Source organism: Stegostoma tigrinum, chromosome 5 (genome assembly GCF_030684315.1).
Source record: "Stegostoma tigrinum isolate sSteTig4 chromosome 5, sSteTig4.hap1, whole genome shotgun sequence".
Lineage (NCBI taxonomy): Eukaryota > Metazoa > Chordata > Chondrichthyes > Orectolobiformes > Stegostomatidae > Stegostoma > Stegostoma tigrinum.
Genome location: NC_081358.1, coordinates 43,036,592 through 43,061,743, shown reverse-complemented (window position 1 = coordinate 43,061,743; position 25,152 = coordinate 43,036,592). Strand labels below are relative to the sequence as shown.

The 25,152-nt window shown below is 41.1% G+C and overlaps 1 protein-coding gene across 2 annotated transcripts in view; it reads right to left on the bottom strand.

Moving 5' to 3' along the window:
- Nucleotides 1-25,152, bottom strand: part of atp9b (ATPase phospholipid transporting 9B) — a 384,890-nt gene that overhangs the window by 298,553 nt on the left and 61,185 nt on the right. For both annotated transcript variants that reach the window (XM_048529464.2, XM_048529465.2), the window contains exon 2: nucleotides 18,985-19,158. In XM_048529464.2, coding sequence (XP_048385421.1) covers nucleotides 18,985-19,158 — 174 coding nt within the window. The remainder of the gene's footprint in view (nucleotides 1-18,984; nucleotides 19,159-25,152) is intronic.

Sequence of the window (25,152 nt, the reverse complement as noted above, 5' to 3'; positions counted from 1 at the left end):
GAGAGAGAGACGGGGGGAGGGGAGAGAGAGACGGGGGGAGGGGGAGAGAGAGACGGGGGGAGGGGGAGAGAGAGACGGGGGGAGGGGAGAGAGAGACGGGGGAGGGGGAGAGAGAGACGGGGGAGGGGGAGAGAGAGACGGGGGGAGGGGGAGAGAGAGACGGGGGGAGGGGAGAGAGGGGGAGGAGAGAGACGGGGGAGGGGGAGAGAGAGACGGGGGGAGGGGGAGAGAGAGACGGGGGGAGGGGGAGAGAGAGACGGGGGGAGGGGGAGAGAGAGACGGGGGGAGGGGGAGAGAGAGACGGGGGAGGGGGAGAGAGAGACGGGGGGAGGGGGAGAGAGAGACGGGGGGAGGGGGAGAGAGAGACGGGGGGAGGGGGAGAGAGAGACGGGGGGAGGGGGAGAGAGAGACGGGGGGAGGGGGAGAGAGAGACGGGGGAGGGGGAGAGAGAGACGGGGGGAGGGGGAGAGAGAGACGGGGGGAGGGGAGAGAGAGACGGGGGGAGGGGGAGAGAGAGACGGGGGGAGGGGGAGAGAGAGACGGGGGGAGGGGGAGAGAGAGACGGGGGGAGGGGGAGAGAGAGACGGGGGGAGGGGGAGAGAGAGACGGGGGGAGGGGAGAGAGACGGGGGAGGGGAGAGAGAGACGGGGGAGGGGGAGAGAGAGACGGGGGGAGGGGGAGAGAGAGACGGGGGGAGGGGAGAGAGAGACGGGGGGAGGGGGAGAGAGAGACGGGGGAGGGGAGAGAGAGACGGGGGGAGGGGGAGAGAGAGACGGGGGGAGGGGGAGAGAGAGACGGGGGGAGGGGGAGAGAGAGACGGGGGGAGGGGGAGAGAGAGACGGGGGGAGGGGGAGAGAGAGACGGGGGGAGGGGGAGAGAGAGACGGGGGGAGGGGGAGAGAGAGACGGGGGGAGGGGGAGAGAGAGACGGGGGGAGGGGGAGAGAGAGACGGGGGGAGGGGGAGAGAGAGACGGGGGGAGGGGGAGAGAGAGACGGGGGAGGGGAGAGAGAGACGGGGGGAGGGGGAGAGAGAGACGGGGGGAGGGGGAGAGAGAGACGGGGGGAGGGGAGAGAGAGACGGGGGAGGGGGAGAGAGAGACGGGGGGAGGGGAGAGAGAGAGAGAGACAGAGGGAGGGGGAGAGAGAGAGACAGAGGGAGGGGAGAGAGAGAGACAGAGGGAGGGGGAGAGAGAGACAGAGGGAGGGGGAGAGAGAGACAGAGGGAGGGGGAGAGAGAGACAGAGGGAGGGGGAGAGAGAGACAGAGGGAGGGGGAGAAGAGAGAGACAGAGGGAGGGGGAGAAGAGAGAGACAGAGGGAGGGGGAGAAGAGAGAGACAGAGGGAGGGGGAGAAGAGAGAGACAGAGGGAGGGGGAGAGAGAGAGACAGAGGGAGGGGGAGAGAGAGAGACAGAGGGAGGGGGAGAGAGAGAGAGACAGAGGGAGGGGGAGAGAGAGAGACAGAGGGAGGGGGGGAGAGAGAGACAGAGGGAGGGGGGGAGAGAGACAGATGGAGGGGGAGAGAGACAGAGGGAGAGAGGGGAGAGAGAGAGAGGGGGGAGAGGGATAGAGGGGGGAGAGGGATAGAGGGGGGGAGAGGGATAGAGAGGGGGAGAGGGGGGGAGAGGGGGAGAGGAGAGGGCATTTCAAGTTAGAAAACAGAGGGCATGGCTGCAGGTAGCAAAAACAAAAAGGTGGTCAGAATTGGAGCAGTGTCGAGTCCTTGGAAGTAACAAATCAGAAAAGTAAGGATGGTCAATAATCAGAGGCCAAAACTGGTCAGACAGCAACAGGAATATGAACTATAGGATTTGGAAAGAATGATGATGTGAACTGTGGGGTTTTTGGTGACATTAAGTTCGTGAGAATGGTGTTACAAAAGCATTAAGATGATTCCAACAGCAGATGGGCTGAGAGATAGTAGAAGGCGAATCCAGGTGGAGGTCTATTATCTTGGTGCTTGGTATATAGATTCATAATGTTATCTGAATGATGTTGATCATTAAGTGCTTAAAATTATTCAGAAGTAATATGCAGGGTTAATTTAACAACCAAAACTGAATGACTTTCCATACTGTGTTACTAGTGATAGCAATTGTAACTTTGTTGAGATGATACTGCTACCTTCACCCATGGTGGGATTCACAGACAGAAAAAAAGCCTGACACACCTTCAACAGCTGTTGAAAATGTCACAGCAAAACTAATGGCTGCAAAGAACTCTGCACAGCATAAGTGTAGTTTCTTGTTTCTACATTAAGTGATGATTAAAATCAGTTCCTAAAGCACAAGTTGTGCTGCAGAGTTGCAATTGCAACAGAAGGGCCGTGTGAATTGCAGTGACACAAACTATTTTTTTCTATATACATATTATACTACAAATCAGTATTCTCTGATTCCTACACCACACAGTACAGAATAATTGTCTGAAGCACACAGAACACCTCACTGACCAGATTAATCCATGCATTAAGTCTATTCCTTCACTTCATATAGAAATAGCATTCAATGGTACTATTTCCATATGGACGACATGTTTTTGGTAACTAGGTTAGTGAAAATCTCATGACAGAGAAATCAATCCATCTTGTATCCTCGAGAGTATAAATCTATGTGTACGAAGTATTGCTAATTTCACAAGCTTTAATGGAATTGTAGCTGAGTTAGAGAAAAAACACTGACTGAGCATAATACCAATAATCGAAAAACAAGGAATTGTTGTTGATGTTGCTGAGTGCAGTGAAGTTCAGTTCTTTTAAGGTTGTGAGACAAACAGATTAATTAAAAACCCCAAGTTGACAAAATCATGTTGGTAAATTTGCCTTCAGGTACAAATATGTAAATAATATTCCCACTGATCTATAAATTGATAACCAGAAGAATTAGCTAAAATAATATATTCTCCAATCACTCGTAATCTACAAATGAATAAAAGGCATCTTTTTACTGGAGGCATTTACAGATTCAGCAGAGTGTCTGCTGGACAGAACTAGCAACATAGGCAGAGAACAAATACATTATTTATTAAAGCCATTTCATAAATACATACAATCACACATTAATGTAAAGTCAAAATTGTACATTGTTTTCCCCAAAAATTATCACACATTTACTCGTGGTCCGTTAGTCCTTTCTCTCTTAAAAGCAAACCCCTGAAAACTCAGACTAAATGAGCAAGATATAATTTCCTATCCCAAACGTCTGGTATTCCTGAAGAAAGAAACACATGGCACAGCAAGATTTTTCATCAATCTCAAAAGAATCACACCACAGTCCCTTTTCTTCATGAGCTCACATAAGCAAAACGAATATTGATAAACTACATCTGTGGAAAAACACATTGAGATCTTCCAAAACATTTTACACTTGAAATAACCTACAGGAATTATGGCTATTTCTGAGTGTGTCAAGTTTGAAAGATCACATAAAGTTAAAATAATAGGCAAGTATGGGAAGGCAGAAAAGAAAGTAATTTTATCAAGAAAATCCTCAAATGAGAAATTTTTTTGTAATGTCAACATTAACAAGTTTTTAAACACCAGGGAAAATGTAAAAGCTGAAATTCCAAACTAAACTGACTGAATGGTTGCCCCAATCTTTGCTAAATAAAATTTGGATTAATAGCATGATTGGCTGATGTACCTGCCATCTGTACTTCAATATAACTTGTTTGAAAATTAATAAGCCAAAAGCACAATTCTGCCAAATAGTCACATGACTGTGATTAATTGCTGTTTTTGAAAACTTTATACAAGATTACTATCAAGGTTTGAAAAATTAATGTTTTTATTGGCAAGTCCTATAGAGTTTCTTGTGTGCCAACATTTGATTAATGCATAATTTGAATTAAAAAGGTTGCTTTTACTACTGAAAGACCATTTAGTATAAAACAGCTTCAAGCAATTTGGAAGGCTGAATAAATTTTTGACAGAAAATAAACTGGAATATTTGACAAACTTCTGGTTTTTAATGACAGCAATGGAAACTGACATTTTAAATATGGAATGATGCAGGTGTGACTAAAACAAGGACACGCGGGTCAATGCACAATTCTGATCCTATTAGAAACACTGATTTAGTTGTCTAATGGAGGCTAGAGTTAAGCCTAGGACTATTCTGCCCCAAAAATCCACCATCTGCAGCCTAATCTCTGAATCAGGTAATACAGTGAATAGGTTAAGCTTCAACGCTTGTCTCTTGCTTCCCCGTGATGAACTAAGGAATTGGCTGTAGCCCAAATTCATGTGGGAACTGAATTCCTGCAAATGATCAGGTAGCCTACCTGTTTTACTATTTTCAAACAAAATGTAGGCGCATTGCCCAATTAGAATGTACTTTGCAGATTTATAGTTTCCCAACAGATCTAATTGGAAGCTTTTTTTAAATCTTACACTTTGCCTAAAAGGAAAGCACCCACTTCTTGGATCATCACTGATTACTTTCAATCTATTATTCAGTCATAGCAAAAAAAAACAACCGTTAGAGGTTTAATTCAAGGATACACAACTAAGCAAGTCGCGACTGGTCTCAAAGAAAGTATGCCTTTCACTGGTCAAGTTCCATTTTGAACCTAATTATCAGAACTACTATTGCAAACATTTGAAAGGATGCTGATACTTGCCAGATTTTACATCTTGACAGAAGTTGACAGAAAAGCATCTTCTAGAATTCTAACAACTTTAGTAGATAATGCACTGTTAGATTATTTATGCTGTTTTCTTAACTAGTTTTATCTCAGTCTTTCCCAAGTACAAGCCAGTACTTCAGCCAAGTAATTCTCCATGTTAAAGACTATGAAAAGGCAAGGCAGCACCAGCCAGCTTTCTGACCAATGAAAGAATCTGATTTGAACACAAGTTTGACTTCAAAACCATGAGCACGCAACTTGTGACTACCTAGGCAAACTGGATAGTAATTAAAAGCAAGAAACAAATTTTCCCTGTCGTAATCCACAGCACGAAAACCAAACACTGTCCAGAAGCCCTGCAAATACCACAATTGAGAAGAGTGGACTCAGGAAATAAAAGCGGTCTTCCATGCCGCATTTCAGCTACTCACTGGACAAACCAAAATCCAAAGAGAGTCCAAGTAGATTTATTTTGCATCTGTAATACTTCAAAGAAGAAAATATTTTCAAATGGAAGTAGAACTTGGTAGATATTATTCAAAGGGTTAACAGACTCACAGATCACATTTTAATATTATGAAAATTCATCCAAAATGAGCACTGACTCCATAAGACATACCATTTGGAACAGATCTCCAAATTTCTGAAATATGCAAATCTCATCTCCTCTGTATTTAATTGTACCATGACAACTATTTTACCAATAAAATGTAGTACATCTTAAAGTAAATTCAATTATGCAATTTTATGTAAAAGCATAACAAAAACAAATGTACTTAATTAGCATATCAATATACTTCAAGAAAGCAACAGGACATAGGTTAAGAAACAGTAAGAACTGCCGATGCTGGAGTCTGAGATAACAGTGTGGAGCTGGAGAAGCAGGAAAGTTGACATTTTGAGTCAGCCCCTGAAGTGTCAACTTTCCTGCTCCTCTGGATGCTGTCAGGACAAAGATTAATCTCTACACTTCTTCAAAAGTAGTAGTTCCCAATTAAACTGAGCTGTATATTATACAGAAAACTGCAGACACAGCAAAGCACTTTCCATAGCCAAGTTAAATGATAAGTCAACACTGTTTGCACACATCTCTAAGCTTTCATATAAAGCAGTTTAGCAGGTAGCACAGAAATGATTCTTTTCCTGCAAAACTTGTAACCAGCAGTTTGGTAGGACATGATTTGGAGAAGCTTAGAGTGGTGGAGTGTGGTAGAACAAAGTATTATGCCAGTTCAGCTCCTCACACTTTAGGAGAGGTGTTAGGTCTTTGAGACAATGCAAAGAGATTTATTATAGTGATTTGAGGGATTTTAGCTATAATGTTAAATTCAACAAGCTGTCATCTTCTCAATGGAAGAAGAGAGATTGACAAGATAAGAGGTTTTGATAAGAGACAGGCAAGGAAGATATATGGGGCACAGAATTAAAGTTCCAAATAACAGATTAGCAACAGATGCCAAAAACGACATTTGTGTTTCCAGTGAAGCAAGTGGTGACAACTTGGAACACCACCTGTGAAGCTAGTGGAAGCAAAGACAATACATGATTTCAAAAGCAAATTGGATAGGTACTTAAAAGGAAATAAACTTACAATTTAAACAGTTAAGAGAAGGGAACTGGAACTGACTGGATTACACAAGAACTGGTACAACATTGTGGGCTGAATGGTCTCCTTCTGTGCCATAACGATACCGATTACTTTTCGTAGATTTGTTAAATTCACAAGTTGTATTAACAAGATTCAAAGTTAGATTGTCAAAAGGTATGAAAGAAAACAGGAAGTTCTGAACTAACACGTGCCCAAATACAGCTCCAGGACAGATGAAAGTAAACAAACTTTTTAAAACTTGTTAGCGAAAATGAATATATTACCAAAAATTATAACTTTCCTTCCAGGAAAGCAAAGAAAACACTGCATTTCACCTAGTCAATACTGTGGCTTTATAGCTGATAAAAATTGATAGTTTTGGAGTTGGAGAAAATATAAGTATTCAATACTGGACTATTTACCCGCACATAACAAGGTGTAGAGCTGGATGAACACAGCAGGCCAAGCAGCATCAGAGGAACAGAGAGGCTGACGTTTCCGGCCTAGATCTTGCTTCAGAATTTCTGAAGGGTCTAGTTCCGAAACATCAGCGTTCCTGCTCCTCTGACGCTGCTTGGCCTGCTGTGTTCATCCAGCTCTACACCTTGTTATCTCAGATTCTCCAGCCTCTGCAGTTCCTACTATCGCAATCTATTTACTTGCACAGTCAAGTTCACATAAGTCATTGCTCAAGTACTGTCTTACTATTTCTAGCTGCAAACCCAACCATTGGAAAGACTGGTAACTTCAGTTCACTAGGCTAGGAATCAATACAGAACAAGACGTAGAACAATGAATTCCTTGGGTGTCTAATATATTCCCAGGCCAGGTACAGTCATATTTTCTTGGTCCTAATTGATTAAAATTTCAGAGATCATCAACCTCAGTGTCAAACAGCAATCTTTCAATATTATCCTGAAGCTGGATTATGCAATACACTTGGAAACTTTCTTGAATCATTAAGATCCTTGAAGAGTCCAGTAACTTTTAAGAAGATATTTGAATTCTAGTGACTGTCAGTCCTGGGCCTCCTCACCACCCTATATTCTGCCTCGGGACCCTACAGCCAAATGACCTTAGCACAGAATTTATCAGTTTCAAAACCTCCCCAAGCCCCAGCCTCAAAACTTCCTCTCATCCCTGCCTCCTTGACCTGACACAGCCTGTCCATCTTCTTTCCCACCTATCAACCTGACCCTTCCTACTGATCAATGCCCACTATTCCCTGACTATATCCACCTATCACCATTCTACCTACCTTCTCCCAGCCCCACCCCCCTCCTTCTATTTGTTTTGCAGTTCCCTTCCACCTACCCAGTCCTGATGAAGGGTCCCAACCCAAAATGTCAACTTTCCTGCTCCTCCGATGATGCCTGACCTACTGTGTTCCTCTAGCTCCACATTGTATTGACTCCGACTCCAGCATCTGCAGTTCTTGTTTATCTCCTGAGATCTTACATTATGGGTACTACTGTAATAAAAAATTAAAGCAACATTGTCAAAACATGATTCAGCTACTCCCACTCTAAACTACACAGAAAATCCCCCCACTTAAATGTTTACATAATCTGAAACACTACTTTCATGGTCATACTTCATTCTCCAGGAACCAGTCCAAAGTTATTTTAAATCTCCAAACCTTTGCTTCTTTATCCAGTTAATAACTGCTAATGTCCAAACTGAATTTCATGATGAGAATTATCCCAGCATTCCTCTTTTCTAGCTAAAGCTAGATAAATCTTCCACTCTTACTTAAACCGTCAAGAACCTGGCCTCTTCAAATCATGCATGAGCTTCGACCTGCATTCTACACAATGAATAATACCAACTAAGTGCCTTTACCAGTTTGCCAGCCTTTCAAGGTTGTGCAGACCAACCTGTCAAGAGTTATGGATTTCTTAAGAAAATATGCAAACCAATCCTACAACATCTTCCAATGGAATCCTCTTGTCTCATCACCATTGCAATATAAATCACACCAGCATTGAATCCAAATATGAATGTTAATTTGCTACCCGGAAATTAAAGTATAACTACTTACACTTCTGAGACTTGTAAGCTAACTGTCTACACAGTCATCACACGTGCCCTTGCCATTATCCACAGGTATGAACACCTTGCACCTACTTTTTTGTTTTTTTTTCAAATCAGTATGTTTGTGGGTGCTACCATCCACCTCTGGACAAGGTGGTCTGTTAACCCATCCTCCTGGTCCACAGGTAGGTACACTGCCACTGCACCACCGAGCCCTAATTCCATAGGTCAACCTGGACAGCTCTAACCTTAAATCACCAAGCTTGGTGTTGGGCAAAATGCAGAGGTGAGATTACCCCCTTCATCTCTCTTTTTTCATGATAGGTTAAGGAGAGACTCCCAGAACAATCTTATCAACTTCATACCTGTAAAGACCGCATAATAAGTACAGAACAGATCAAATGCACAAACGTCTCCACTTGGACCTAACAAATCTTATCTTTAATCCAAGAACACCAACTTGTTCTGCGCTGTATTGTTCTACGTTTTATGTTCTATTAAACAGCACAAGTATCAAGCAAACAGCAACCAATTTAAAAAAAAAATCTTCCAAAATGCCAGAATTTTCAAAAAAAATTGGCATATTTAGTTTAGTCTTATCAAATACATTCCTTCCAAATTCTCTTGATATAAAGGACCTTGAATTTTATCTATGTTTCCATGACCCTGACAAAAGTCCATTAAATTGTCTAAAATATACTTGGAATTGAGCATGAGAGTTATATTCACAAGTACAATACACCTAATTTTGCTTAACGTTTTACAGCAGTCCATCGAATCCTGTTACATAATGCCCCTGCTCCCAACATACAGGGTTCTACACAGGATTCCAGCAATTTGCTTGATACTCAAATTAAGATTAGGGTTCCATGAGAAGCAGGAAACTAAAATTTTCTACTGTTTCATTGCTGTCTTTCAGCATTAGATTTTTGATTTATTCCATTTAATTTTAATAGCATCAGTATAAGTCACATTAAAATTAACACTGATTGGACGAGGTTGAACATTTAAAATTGATACTTGAGAAATAAATGGTACAAACACTGCTTTCCTTAAATAACAAAGTACACAGCAGGGCAAGCAGCATCTCAGGAGCACAAAAGCTGACGTTTTGGGCCTAGGCCCTTCTAGGCCCAAAACATCGGTTTTTGTGCTCCTAAGATGCTGCTTGGCCTGCTGTGTTCATCCAGCTCCACACTTTGTTATCTCAGATTCTCCAGCATCTGCAGTTCCCATTGTCTCTGACCACTTTTCTTAAATGCTGATTGTTTATTCTAAATTGTGTCCATTTTATAATCAGGCTTCAAAAATTAAAAGGAGGAGAAAATTTGAGCAGAGTGGTAAAATAGGTGCAGAATTTGTGGGGTTTTTTTAAAATTTCATTTGTGTGATGTGGGCATTGCTAACAAGGCCAGCATTTAATGCCCATTCCAACAGGACACTTAAGAGTCACCGCATTGTTGGAGGTCTGAAGTCACATGTAGGCCAGACCAGATAAGGATGACAGATTCCCTTCCCTCAAAAGGACAATAATAAACCAGACAGGTTAACGTCAGGGCCAAAATTTCTAGATGGCTATCCAGTAACAACAGGATTTTCATCATAATATCAACAACACTGTGCATAAGCACAAGTCAAACATCACAGAAGCTATGCATTTGTTTCACTTGTTCATCCTACCAAAACCTGACCCAAGCTGTAAGTATGTAGCTCACATTCATCTTATATGGGCCCTATACATCCCAACAGTCTAACTTTGGTGGGAACCCAAGGCCCTGATGTTAAAGGGTACTGTGACAGAGATTCATCCCCTACTTCTTCCAACATCCAACAAAAAAAAGTATATATTCAGTTACCCATAAAAATAAGTAAATGTGCTGCAACATGTAAACTTTTAGCTTCAACTAACTGAGCAGCAAATATAAATATTTAACCATCTCAAGAGAGATGCAAGCAAGAGTCCAGATGGAAGTGGCTTTTAAAAAGGATGTAATAGTTTCTAAATGCAAAATACTGTAAATATTTTCTCAAATTCCTATGATATTTAAACAATGTTTCCAACAGCAGCGAACAACCTTGATGAGAAGATAATGGTGCTGCAAAATTCTGAATCAAGTACATTAAATTATTTAAACACTCCAAACTGCCATTCTGTAATCTGATCCAAACAATGTAATCATTCAGTTTTTAAGATCACATAATAAAGCACGCAATTTAGACAATCTTATAAATGATTTGTAATAACTAAGATCACATGTCATTTATCAGTGTTTAAGATTCCAGCAACTGCCTCACAATTGATGCTAACATAGACAGTCACTCAGAACTTTCCCAGGGGTCAAATGAACAGTATAGGATCAATACTGACAGACACATTACACATGACAAATCTAGTTGACTATTTTGAGGAAATTAAAGATAGAAGAGTGTCTCTCGATGTTGTATGCTCAGGCGTGCAGAAGCAGTTCAAAATATCATGGAGGAAGCCAGCTACAGTGAGCATGTAAATAGGAGCCAACCTTGTGATACAGAACGTTAATTGGCGGGTGGCGGTGGGAGCAAGCCAGGGAAGGGGTTTGAGAGGATAATTTTTTTTTAATCTCCATGTGATAATCAAAACTCTTCAGGATATCACGTGGCTTCAGCTTTTCACCATTTGATTTAATACCTTGGATAGGGATGAGCGTATAATGTAGAATCTTCAAGTTGAAATGAGGGATTGTAAAAAACATCAATAAAGTTCATTCAGTTTGCACTGTGTCAAAAGAAAAATTAGAATATTTTCTTGATAGCAAGAGATGAGGAACTATAAGGAAGCAAAACAGATTTATATATCAACATAAATATATCACTAAATGGTGAATAGGATATTGGTTACCTTAAGGGGACTGGATGTAATGATGCTTCAGTTATACAGTTTCAAACTCCAGCTGAGTTTTGCCAATTTTGGGGAATAAGCCACAAATGAGTGATTGGGCTAGGAGGGAGTACATTGCAGATTCGCTAAAATTATACCAGGCTTCAAGAAATTATGGTAACAGGGCACAAACTTAATACCTAAACAAAGCACTGCGAGCTCGGAGAGTCTAACATAAAACAAAAAAAAATAGAAAATACTCATTATGTCTAAGATGAAATAAAAACAAGTTTGGTTTCAGGTTGGACAGTTCTTCGTCAGAACTTGGAGTGCTTAAGCATGTAGTTTTAAAGCATTCCTTACTTCATTACTATCTATTTTCACCTTACACGTTATCACTTTTGCCATTGAATCTCTCCAGCCTTCCAAATTCTTTCTTCAACACCCTAGCTGAAACTGTTTCAGGAAGCATCCCCAGAAAGGACAGCAACCTGAAAAGCTAACTATTTCTCACTCCTCAAATGCTACCAGACCTCATCATTTGAGGGGTTTTCCATTTTGATTTTTGGGCTTGAATTGTTTTGCCTTGAATTTAAACAGTTGAGAGGGGATCTTATCAAGCTAATTAAAATAAGTCAGGTTGATCAGAGGAGGGACAGCAACTATTTTTATTGATAAGGGATGAAGAAGTAGACGTAGTACTAAAAGTAGAGTAAGGCCTTTTCAGCAAAATCAGGATATATTTTCTTCAATGAAGGGCACAGTAAATACAGAACCAACTCTTAGATCCAGGTTTGCTTGAAATTTTAAATTTGATATATAGATTAGTCAAATCAATAATTTTGATGAAAGGCATGTATATGGAAATTCGTACAGATCAATCATGATCCAATTGAATGGCAGAACAAGTGAGACGGCTGAGTGGCCTACTCAGCTATACCTGAGTAAGAGTCCAAATGTGGGAAACAGTCCAAATGTCCAATAATACCTCAAGAAGAGTTTGCCATTTTGAACTGGTGTGAACTCCAACAGTGCTACAAATTTACACAGAAAGCCCAAAGCCAACTAGACATCATAAATTCTACTGCAATTATTTTATGAATTTAAAATGCTAGTTTCTGTTATTGTCAGGAGAACAATCTTGTCTAATTTCAAACTGGCCAACAAGTATGCAGAGTTAATGGGAACTGCAGATGCTGATGAATCCAAGATAATAAAGTGTGAAGCTGGATGAACACAGCAGGCCAAGCAGCATCTCAGGAGCAATGCGATGGCAGAAATAACTACAGTTATTCTAATAAAGCATTTGTTTGTTTTCTTTTACTGAAATGCTTAAATGCCTTGTATATGTTTTATTCAATCAAGTAAAGAACAATTCAAAAGAGCACCAAGATCTCTGCACCTTCAGACTATTAAAAGTGGGCAGGAACTATGTAGTCACTGATAAGGCAGTATGAATCAACTAAATTAAGAGCAAGCATCCTCTTCTGTATGGCTTTAGGTGCATAATCTGTCAAAGTTTTATCATTAAGATCCTGACCCAGCTCAATGCACAGCACGTACAACTCCACAATGCCATACTCAGTTTTGATTTTGGGCAAAATGTTCTTGCAGGCACCAGCACTTGGTCAGGGGTTGGCAATCACAGCCAGATGAAACTAAACCATGATTTGGACAGAGCCGGTGACTCAGTGGTTTGCACTGAAGCCTCACAGCTCCAGGGACCTGGGTTCGATTCCAGCCCCGGGCGACTATCTGTGTGGAGTTTGCACATTCTCCCCGTGTCTGCGTGAGTTTCGTCCGGGTGCTCTGGTTTCCTCCGACAGTCCAAAGAAGTGCAGGCTAGGTGGATTGGCCATGCTAAATTGCCCGGAGTGTTCAGGGGTGTGTGGGTTACAGGGGGATGGGTCTGGGTGGGATGCTGCATGGGGTGGTGTGGACTTGTTGGGCCGAAGGGCCTGTTCCCACACTGTAGGGAATCTAATCTAATCTAATCCGTGGTGAGAAGTAACTGTGAAATATTCTGACAGAAGTCGGTTCAGTCACAAGGACTGAGAAGGTGATCACAGACATAAGCTTGGCTGCTCAAGAATCAGGTTTATAGAGTGTTGAGGACAGGGTCTTGGAATTCCAGGTGGAATGGGTGGTGCAGAGGAGAGACATCTTCTTTCCCTAGAACCAAGAGAGGAGTTTATGATGCCAGACCCTATCAACCTGATCCGAGGTTGCTACCTCATTGCAGTTTCCACACTCCAGCAAAATACCTAGCAGTGCCAAAAGAAGGTCAAGAACCTTTGCTGCATAGTTTGCATGTCCTGGCTGAGACCTCACACTTGCCCTATCTTAGAACATAGAACATAGAACACTCCAGCGCAGTACAGGCCCTTTGGCCCTCGATGTTGCGTCGACCTGTGAAACCAAATTGAAGCTCATCTAGCCTACATTATTCCATTATTATCCATATGTTTATCCAATGACCATTTAAATGCCCTTAATTATATATAAGTGCCTGGAGGCAGATAAAGTATTTATTTTGTATAGCTGTAGTCTGCTAGCAATACAGAGCTGAGGTGAGAGACCCGAGTTTCGTGACTAGTGGGCAAGGTTTTGTAATCACATAATAGTGTGCCTGGAACTGCAGATGGACTTACTATGGAGGATCCATGAGGCAAAAAATGACACTGACATTACGTTGAGCAAGCTGGTCAAACCCACCATACAGGCTACACAGGTAGAGAACAGTTACATGTCCAGGAAGACAAAGAAGCATGGGCAGGCGGTATGCGAGTTGCCTGTGCCATTTCTGTTTTGAATATTGTTTGGGGGCCTCTCAGGGGAAGGCAGACTGGTCAATATCACTGTGACCAGCACTGTTGTACCAAGAGTGAGGGTTGAAGGTGAGCAGAGATAGGGGACTCTATAATTAAGGTCACAGATATTTCTACGGTCACAACACTTGAGGATGGTATGTCATTTGCCCCCTACCCTAATGCCAAGGTCAAGGATTTCTAAGCAGGTAGAGGATTTCCTGTAGGAGGAGGATGAGGAGCCAGCAGTGTGGTTCATTTTGGTACCAACTACACAGGCAAAGAGGAAAAAGACACAAGGTTCTGCAAATGGAGTTCACAGAGTTAGACAGGAAATTGAAAAGCAGGACCTCCAGGGTTGTAAACCCATTACTTCCTGTGCCAAGTGGCAATGAGACTAGGTATCGGAACATAATATCTAAATATGCAGCTAAAGACCTGATGTAGGAGGGAGGGCTTCAGGAATGTGAACCATTCTTCTGGGGCAGGTGGAGCTTATACAAGGAGGACAGGTTGCACCCAAACAGGACAGGCATCAGTATAATGGCAGGGAGGCTTGCTGTGCCACTTGGGTGTGTTTAAACTAGCGTAGCAGGGGCGCAGGAGCCAGAGCAGTAGGTCAGCAAATTAAATGTCCAAGGAGTGAGAAGTTAAGAATAAGAACTGATCAGCAGAGGTTACTGAACACAGCAGGACTGGCAGTCTAAGGTATCTGTGTTTTAATGCAGTAGGAGGACAGGTAAGGCAGATGAACTTAGAGCTTGGATAATAGCTACAACATAGTTATGTGTATCACAGCAACTTGGTTGGCAGTAAGACAAGGCTGGCAGCTGAAAGTTCAGGGGTGTACATATTTTGGGACAGATAGGGACAGATGTAAAGATGTGGGTGAGTTCTGTGACCAATAAGGGAGAATATCATAGCCGTACTGAGGAGGGACATCTCATTTTACTCATCCAGTGAGACCATATGAATAGAGCTCAGGAATAGGGAAGATGCAATCACTTTGATGGGATTGTACTACAGGCCTCCCAATAACCAGTGGGTGATGGAGAAACAGATATGTGGACCGATGATAGAAAAGTACAAACAACAACAGGGTTGTTGTGGTGGGTGATTTTAACTCCCCGATATGGATTTGGACTTGCTTAGCGTCAGGGATTTGAATGGGGTTGGGGAGGAGAGGGTGGAATTTGCTGGATGTGTTCAAGATTTTTTTTGAACAATATGTAAATAGTCCAAGTAGGGAAGGGGCCAAACGACATATCCTGGTATTGTGGGATGAGTCTGGCCAGAGAATTGAAGTTTCAGTGAGGGAGCATTTCTGCAAGTTTTAAGTTACTTATGGATAACGATGACAGTAGTCCTCAGATCAAAGTATTAAGTTGCAGGGAAGGATGTTAGCGGAAACTGGGGAATGTAGAGTGGAGGTGGCCATCTGAGGGTAACCCACATCTGGTATTTGCGAATATTTGCAAATATTTTAAAGGGCGGTTAATTAGAACTCAGGACCAGCATGTTCCTGTGAAAATGAAAGGTAAGCATGGCATGATTCAGGAACCTTGGATGACGAGAAATTGCAAGTTTAATCAAAAAGATAAAGGCATATATTAGGTTTAGGAAACTGAGGACAGACAGAGCCCTTGAGGAAATCAAAGATAGCTGTAAGAAGACAAACAAGGAATTTGGAGGATGAAAAGGGGTCATCAAATGTCTTTGACAAAGAGGATTAAAAGACAATCTCCAAGGCATTTTATACATGATGAGCAGGAGAATAGCTAGGGAAAAGACAGGTCCACTTAAGGACAAAAGGAGGGAACTTATGCATAGGGGTGGAGGAAATGGGTGAGGTTAACACTTTGCGTCAGTATTCCCAAAGGATAAGGACAAGGTGAATGGTAAGTCTCGAAGGGAAATGTTAATATTCTAGGGCATGTCAATATGAAAGGTGATATTAGGATTTTGAAAAGCATTAAAGGTAGACAAGTCCCCAGGACCTGATGAGACTTATCCAAGAATGATGAGGGAGACAGGTGAGGAAATTGCTGAAAGCCTATATGAAATCGTTGCACTCTGTGTAGTCACAAGAAAAGTTCCAAAGGATTAGTGAATAGCCAACACTGTTCCTCTTTTTAAGAAGGGCAACAGGATAATCCAGGAAATTACAGGCCAGTGAGCCTTACATCAGTGCTAGGGCAATTATTGGAGAAGATTCTTAGGGATAGGATCTACTCACATTAGGAAAAATATGGACTTATTAGCAATACTCAGCAGGGCTTTGTGCGGGGAAGGTAGTGTCTCACAAACTTGATTCAGTTATTTGAAGAAGTGACAAAGATTATTAATGAGGGCAGAATGGTAGATGTTGTTGATATGGACTTTAGTCAGGCCTCTGACAAGGTTCCTCATGGCAGGCTGATATAAAAAGGTGAAGTCACATGGGAGCCAATGTGAGCTGGCAAGATGCAGAATTGGCTTAGTCATAGAAGACAGTAGTGGTGAAAAGTGTGTATGCTTCTTGGACTGGAAACCTGTGACACACACACACACACACACACAGTCTTTGGAGAAGAACCTAGGTCATCTTAAAAAGTTTGCAAGTGACAAAAAAAAAATTAGGGGAGCTGTGGATAGTGAGGAGGATTGCCAGAGGATGTAGCAGGATATAAACATGCTAGACATTTGGGTGGAGTTTAATCAGACAAATGCAAAATGATGCATTTTGGGAGATCTAATGCAGAAGCGAAGTAAATGACAGAACTCTTAACAGCATCAACACAGAGGTATTTAAGTGTAGAGATCCACGGTTCCCTAAAAGTGGCAATATAAGTGCATAAGGGTTTGGACACTCTGGAGGCAGGCAGCATGTTTCCACTGCTGGGTGAGTCCAGAACCAGAGGACACAGTTTAAAAATAAGGGGTAGGCCATTTAGAACAGAGTTGAGGAAAAGCTTTTTCACCCACAGAGTGGTAGATATATGGGATGCTCTGCCGCAGAAGGCAGTGGAGGCCAACTCTCTGGATACTTTCAAGAAAGAGATGGATAGAGCTCTTAAAGATAGTGGAATCAAGGGTTACGGGGATAAGGCAGGAACAGGATACTGATTGTGGATGATCAGCCATGATCATATGAACGGTGGTGCCGGCTCGAAGGGCCGAATGGCCTAGTCCTGCACCTATTGTCTGTTGTCTATATAAGGTGGTCATGTTTGCTTTCATCAGTCAGGGTAAAGAGTCTAAACTTTGGTCAGTAACATTGAACTTGTAAAGAATTTTAAGTTAGGCCACATTGAGAATATTGTGTGCAGTTCTGGTCACCACTACCAAAAGGATGTGAAGGCTTTGGGGAGAATACAGAAACAGTACAGCAGGATATTGAGATAACAAGGTGTGGAGCTGGTAAAAACAGCAGGCCAAGCAGCATCAGAGAAGCGGGAAGGCTGATGTTTCGGGCCGAGACCCTTCTTCAGATTCTCCAGCATGTGCAGTTCCTACTATCTCTATAGCAGGATACTGCCTAGTTTGGACAATATTATCTCTTAGAGGAGACTGGACAAACTTGGTTTGTTTTCACTTGAACATTGAAGGATGAGGGGTAATCTGATAGAAGTTTACAGAATGGATAGTCAGAGTCTTTTACCAAGGGTAGAAATATCAATTATTAGGGTACATAGGTTTAAAGTAAAAGCGAGTAAGTTTAAAGGAGATGAAAGAGGCATGTGTTTTTTTTTAAAACAACACAGTGGCTGGTAAGTGCCTGGAATATGCCACCAGGGGTGGAGGAAGAAACAGATCCAATAACAACATTTAAGAGGCATCTTGACAGATATATGAATAGGTACAGAATAGGGGCATGATTGGCATAGAGACAAAATGTTTTTAGTTAAGAAAGGCATTGTGTATTGATGCAGTCTTGGTGGGCCGAAGGGCCTGTTCCTGTGCTGTTCTTTGATTTTTCTATTGTTTCGAAAAAATACCTAAGTATCGAACATATTACAAAAACATAGCAGCCAAATGTTTACAACGCTAATGGTAAAAACTCAGGAGTTCTTTAACGTAGATGTTTGGCTTTCAAGACAGAGTTAAAACATCCAGAAAGACAAGAGGTTAGTGTCAAAAAAGACTGCACTAATCCAAGAGTATCACGTTGTAAGGCTCCAAGTCATATGCACTTTCAATCACTTGTTTCTCTAATTTAACTTCGACCCTTCTAATATGCCATCCAGTATACTCGCTCAGAGGGATTAAAGTTAGTCACCATTCCCTTTTCCTGATTATTCGTCTTGTGCAGGAATTATGGCACAAACACAGCTAAGCCCAACTTGAGAGACTTGGTATTTACACACAGGAATCATAATTCCCATATCCCCATCCTTTATTCGAATATTCTTGTTTTACTTCAGCCATTTATCTAAGATTTTAAAAATGTCATGAGACAGTAGGAACTGCAGACACTGGAGAATCTGAGACAACAAGATGTAGAGCTGGATGAACACAGCAGGCAGGCTGACCTTTCGGGGTCTAGGCCCGAAACGTCAGCCTTCTTGCTCTTCTGATGCTGCTTGGCCTACTGTGTTCATCCAGCTGTACATCTTGTTATCTAAAAGAAGTCGGTCAGTCAGGACTTACTGTGACATATACAGGGCAGGTGGGACTTGTACTCAGACTTTCTAGCCCAGATGCATTGAGTCCTTACACTGATTGAAGCAGAGACCGGGTCATAATTTAACAATCATTAACTCCATAAAGAGTCTCTCAATCACATGCATTAAAAAGGTTTATTCTGCACAAAGAACAAACGTGAGCATTTTAAAAGTATCTGTGCTTCATCATTCTAATCCAGGACAGATGATCTGTCATTATGGGGTCATAAAGTGTAGGGGGTTTTTAAGGTCTGGCAGGATCTGCATGTGGTTATTTCACAGCATCATAGTGACGCATCAATGTGCTACAAAAAAAATGACAACCAAAACACAGTATTTTAAAAGTTAAATCCTTGAAACCATATTGGGCACATTTCATTGCATTGCATTTGTAACTTGCATCGCAGGTAAAAAACAGTGATTTGCTTTACCTGGTACAAAGTAATTTCCATCCACCGAATACAAACCAGCCTAGCCCTCGTTTCTTCTGATTAATTCTCGCTCTTGGTAATGTGTGATAGTCACTCTCATCATTTTCAAAGCCTTCTTCTGACATCATCAATGGCATCTCATCTAAACTCGATGACTCATCTTCTACTTGATATCTGTGTTCAGAAATAAAACAAGGTTAAGCTAGCACCATTAACATATACTAAATGTAATATTGATTCATTTATAGGATTAACAGATCATTCAAATGGCATACAAAAGCAAAATACTGCTGTTGCTGGAAATCTGAAATACAGTAAAAGCAACACACTCTGGAAATGCTCAGCAGTGCAGGCATAACCTCCAAATAATGAAACCAAGTTAATGTTTCACGCTTCTGATGAAACATCATTAATCTGAAAGGTTAATCTTCTCTCCAATTGCTTGGTGAGCATTTCCTGTTTTTTCTGTTTTGGTTAAAATGACTTATTAGCCCAATATCTACAAACAAAGGGCATTTATCTGTACGATTTTATCAATATAACCAGCGGCACGGTGGCTCAGTGGTTAGCACTGCAGCCGCACAGCGCCAGTGACACAGGTTCGATTCTAGCCTCGAGCGACTGTGTGGAGTTTACACATTCTCCCCATGTCTGCATGGGTTTCCTCCCACAGTCCAAAGATGTGCAGGCTAGGTGGATTGGCCATTGCTAAATTGTTCAGGGATATGTGGGTTATATGGGAATGGGGGCAGGGGTGGGTGGGATGCTTCAAAGAGCGGTGTGGACTTGTTGAGCTGAAGGGCCTGTTTCCACATTGTAAGGAATCTAATCTAATAACAGATGCAAGGAGTGCAAGCAGTGGTAGATTTCACATATTTCCCAAAGTTTTGCCACTACTCGTTTTTGGGAATGTGCCATCATCCTAAAGTAACTACAGGCTAGCAGAGGGGCCACTTAAAGTCAGAATCCTTTGAACTGAATTCCCACAACCAAGACTCATCCTTCAAACAATGGAACATTCATTCACATTTTCGTTCACAAACATTAGTTGAAACTACATAAATTTGAAATCGATCACTAACTGATTTCAAGGTATGCTTGAGCAAAAATGGCTTTCCCCTTTTGCCATCGGCTGAAAATAGGCTTATCACAGGGAAATGCTTGAGATTACGGAAAATCCGAGAAATTTTTCCTCATTGGTGCCTTACTCATCCATGAACAAATGTGTGCATGAATTTTAAAAAATCTCCACGGGCCAGGTAATGACTTTAAATTACTCATCGACTACAGTAATCGAATGTATTAAGAACTTTGGGTCCTTCCAGATAGTGTTTTCTCCCCGCAACTAGTAATTAACTCCAACCCACCCTCAAACACTGGGTGACATTTCCCATGGAAATGTTCCACATCAGGGCCTAAATGTGATGGCGGATTCCTCTCATTGTAATCCAGCAATGAAAATGAATCAAATTATATCAATGATATGAAAGATTGAAAAATTAGAATTTTTCAGATACACTACTTACTGCTATTGAAAACTTGGATAACATGTAACATTTTTCTCCCTCTTCATAAAATACCCATCATTTGCTTTTTATGGTGTTTATTTTGTCTCAAGTTCCAAGGTGGAATTGCAGCCTTGCACAGTCAGGACTATAAAGCTACCAAAATCTCATCCACATTATTTTGAAGCTACTTTTGGTACACAGTTGCTGGTTGTAAACTGACTTGCCTCCATGCCATGACACTTAGGTTTAGTGGTTCCATAAGAAGGGGATAAAAACAGTAATTCTACAAGTCAAAGCACACATTTTAGGAGCTGTTAACCACTGCCCTGGCTCCACAGAGGCAATCCCTGGCTGGGATTCAACCCACAAAATAATGAACTTATGGGTAACTTCAATGATTTTAACAACGCGCGTTTTGCAATAGTTACGAATCAGGTCACAAATCAAGATGGTAGATGCAATTAATACAAATAAAAATGTAAATATGATCGGATCCTGTTGAAGCAGTTGTCTCAAAAGATCTTTCCTATGTCATATTAGAATTCTAAAGCATAGACAAGTTGCTTGATCCTCAGAGTCAATAAGAAAAAAGTGAGATGTTATTCTTTCCCACTATGGAGAAATGTATAGAGCAGTATATCACATTTAGAAGATGTGGCAATACCCCTACGTTAGTGTCCCTACCTCTAACCCACGAGGCTCAAGTTCAAGTCTCACTTGCTACAGAAGTGTGTCATAAGATCTAACAGGGTGATTAGAAAGCATATACCACTGGCTTGGACAGACTTTAGTTCAAGTCTGATTTTACGTAACTCTATGCACCAATAGGCAGAGGTGCAAGCAAAGTATTGCGATGGGTGCCAAAAAACAGAGGACAAAATCATTGGACAGACCCCGTAAGGATAACTGCCATTAATGAAAGCCATTGTCAATCCTGGCACCACATAATGCAGATAAAATCATTTTATTTCAGATGTGTTATTCATAACTCAAATAGTCCTACAGGGAAGTGAAAGAGCAAAGCATCTAAAACGTTATTACACATCTAAAACTGCAGTTGATGTGTCACTTCAGAATATAGATAAAAAGAAATTCAACCTTTTACTAGAATTGTATACAGAGAGCAAGCAAATTTCAGTAGTTTGTTCACTTAACTAAATTCAGTCAACTTTGCTCATTGGTGACTATCCAGATTAGGCGTTAAGGGCTGCTGACATTAATGGAAACTTATAAATTCCTTTTTACTGATAAAACACAACATCCTCAATGAATTCACATACAGTACTGCATGAAACAGGCATTGCTCATTAACGGTGATTTCTGGAAGACAGGAACACCATTAACAATTAAGTTTAAAAATCAACTTTTTCTGTACGTGTTTAAATTAAAGTCATTTAAAAAATCTACAAGGCTTATTTCAATCCAAAGTTGATTTTAAGCAAATGTGTCAAAAAAGGTGTAAACATGAAATGACCAAAACCTAAAAGCCACACAGGGTGCTAAAAGAAAATCATTCACTGGGCATTTTTTAAAAAAGCTTGCCTTAATTTTTTCAAACAGGGGCTCTTCAGAGGGCACACAGATTGCATAATGTGGTATGAAGCCACGCAGTGCGAGAGGGTCAAGTTCAACGCTTGGTCAGCTCAAACTGATATAAAATAGTTAGCTTGGTTGTGCCCAAGGTATGGAGTGGAAAGGCACGAAACGGCGGCTTCTCCTAGTGAGACTCTCCAGCAGGAGACTAAGTGCCAAACAGAGGATTCAGGGTTACGGACATCCTGAGAATGAAGCATAGAACAATTAAGAGAAGATATTCAGAAATACACTTTGCTTGCCCGACTCCTCTAATGAACAATCAGTACTGAATATCCAGCATGTCATATCATTAGTAAAAGACACCATAACATTGTAGGAAACTTTTCTGATCAAGTCAATAGTATTTTAACCCTACAATCATGAGGAATAAATTCACCCTGGTCTGATACAATGAGCACTAAAGGCAAGGCGGTACTTGATGTAGACTTTCTTTCCTGAAGAATCAAGGAAGCATCCAAAAGTTGACAAATCAGGTTTTCAACATGGGATTGAGAGATTAGTTAGAAAGTGAAGCTTTTCAGCTGGTTTTGAAACCATATTTCAATGTGGGTTCAACTTTCTTAGTGGGTATTTTCTGTGCCTTCTTGATTTCACAATTATTTTGCTGTGCGAAAAACTAAGTTAGTACTTTGCTGAAATCACGCAAAAAAAATTTTTTTCCCACCAAATATAATCGGAAGGGAGAGAGATGCCAAAGTGAACAAAGGCTCCCAGGAGAATAAGGCTTGGGAAACAATAATGGAGAACCAGGAAACGGCAGAGGTGGCAAATAAATACTTTGCAGCAGCCTTCACAATATAGTACACTAGCAGTATTCCAGAAATACTAAATAAACAAGGGCAAAAACGGAGACAGAAAAAAAAACTACGGCAGTGTCCTTGTGTATATTTACAGCTGAAATAGATTCTTGATCAGTAAGAAAATCAAAGGTTATAGGAATAGGGCAGCAAAGTGGATGCGAGGAGGACTAGATCAGCCATGATCCCACTGACTGGTGGTGCAAGCAGCCTACTCCTGTATCTATTTCGTATGGTTTTATAGCTTTATTTACAGGCAAAGCTACTTCATAACAACCCATGGTATTAGGTTATATACTGGCATAGAGAGTAGATTAGCTAAGTAAGAACAAACTTTGAGATAAATAGTGGGTGTTTCAGGATGACAACCCGTAGACAGTGAACTGCCAACGCTTAGGGAAAGAAATCTGCCATTTTCACCTGGTCTAGCCTACGTGTGACTGCGGCAATGTGGCTGACTCTCAACTGCCCTCTAGCAAATTAGATATGGGCAAGAAATACTCATCAACACTTAAATCCCATGTACAATTTTTTTTAAATTTACTACTGATGAGGTAAGTGCATCTATTATAACTATGCTTGCAGATGTCATAAACCAGGTGTCAAGGCAAGTGGTGACAATGATATAGTCCACAAATGGATATGCAACAGCTTACGTGAGTGAGCAATAACTTGGCAGGTGGAATATATGGTTATGCACTACAGCAGAAACAGTATTATTTAAATGGCAAAAGACTGCAGAAAGCAGTGGCACATTGATTTGGATGCATAAATCACAAAAAGCTAAGTTTAACAGGTAACAGGAAAGGTAAATGGATCTTGACCTTTATTTCAAGGGGAACGTAGTACAAAAATATGAAAGTCTTGTTAAAACCATAAAAGGTACTAGTTAGACCATACCTGGAGTACAGAGAATTTTTAGTCTCCTTATCTATATTAATATTACAGGCTGTCCATTGAAGGTTTGCTAGGTTGATCCTGGGTATAGAAGAATTCTCTTATTACAAGTAGATTGGGTTTGTATCCATTTTGAAACTTGTAGGGCAGACAGGCAGATGCTAAAAGGTTGTCTCATGTTTATGTCTGTGCACATATGCATGGGGGAGAGGGAGGGGGAGGGGAGGGGGAGAGAGGGGAGGGGAGGGGAGGGGAGGGGAGAGAGAGAGAAAATGGGTGCACGCTGTTGTATGTCTCTCAGACCAAACGTGGAATCTCGGAGAAACAGCTCACCCATTGAAGACGGATGAGAAGTAATTTCTTCTGACGGAAGTAAATCTGTGGAATTTGAATTCCAAAGGAATGCAGATACTTAGTCGTTAAGTACGTTCAGGGTTTAGACATTTTTAATCTGCAAGGGAATAAAGGGTTATGGGAGAAGGCATGAAAGTAGGTTGAGAATCATCACAGCTGTAATCCTACTGAATGGCAGAATAGACTCAAAAGGGCCAAATGGCCTATTTCTGCTTCTACACCTTCTGTTTCCTTATTCTTTCCATAAGAACATAAACAGTGCAAAATATTCCTAAATCAAGTTTTTTCCCCCCGGTATATGTACTATACTAAGGGAATCTATATCCAACAGTACTACATTATTGGTGGTCACTAAAAACCACGGTACTACAATTAAAAATATCAGTCAAACAAGTCTGATAAACTTAAACCTATGAAAATTAGATGTCATCTGCGTAACGAGGTGCAGGACAAGTCTTCTGTCGATAGAAGCTCAAGCACTGTACACATTGAAAAAATTAAAGTATTTTATGAAAATGGGTGCAAAAGGACACAGATTATTTTCTAAGGGGATTATCATATTTGGGGATAATTATATCATGCAAATATATACAATGAAAGGAAATCTCCTTAAACATTTAACTTTTTCAATGGTTTAAAAGTTGTTTCAACGTGTCTAATTAAAATATGTTTGCAAACTAACTGGGCTCCACAAGACATTTTAGCACTAAAAGTCACAGTCTGTTCTCCATTTACAGAACATGCTGTCCTCTTATTTGAATAGTTCTTTCAAGCTGTGAAACAGCAATTGTCAGTAATGCGTGGCAAATGACCAAGTGGATTCCATGGAACATTTCCTGAGGGTTCTTGTGTCTGCCTCTCCTTACCATGAATGAAACACACATGGAAACATTTTCATTAAAAACCATACAAAGAAATTCTCATGTGAAAACATCCCAAAATTCATCAAGGAAGCAGAAAACTCATAACAGATCTTAAAAATAGATGGATACAGGAAATGCTGCACAGTAGAATGG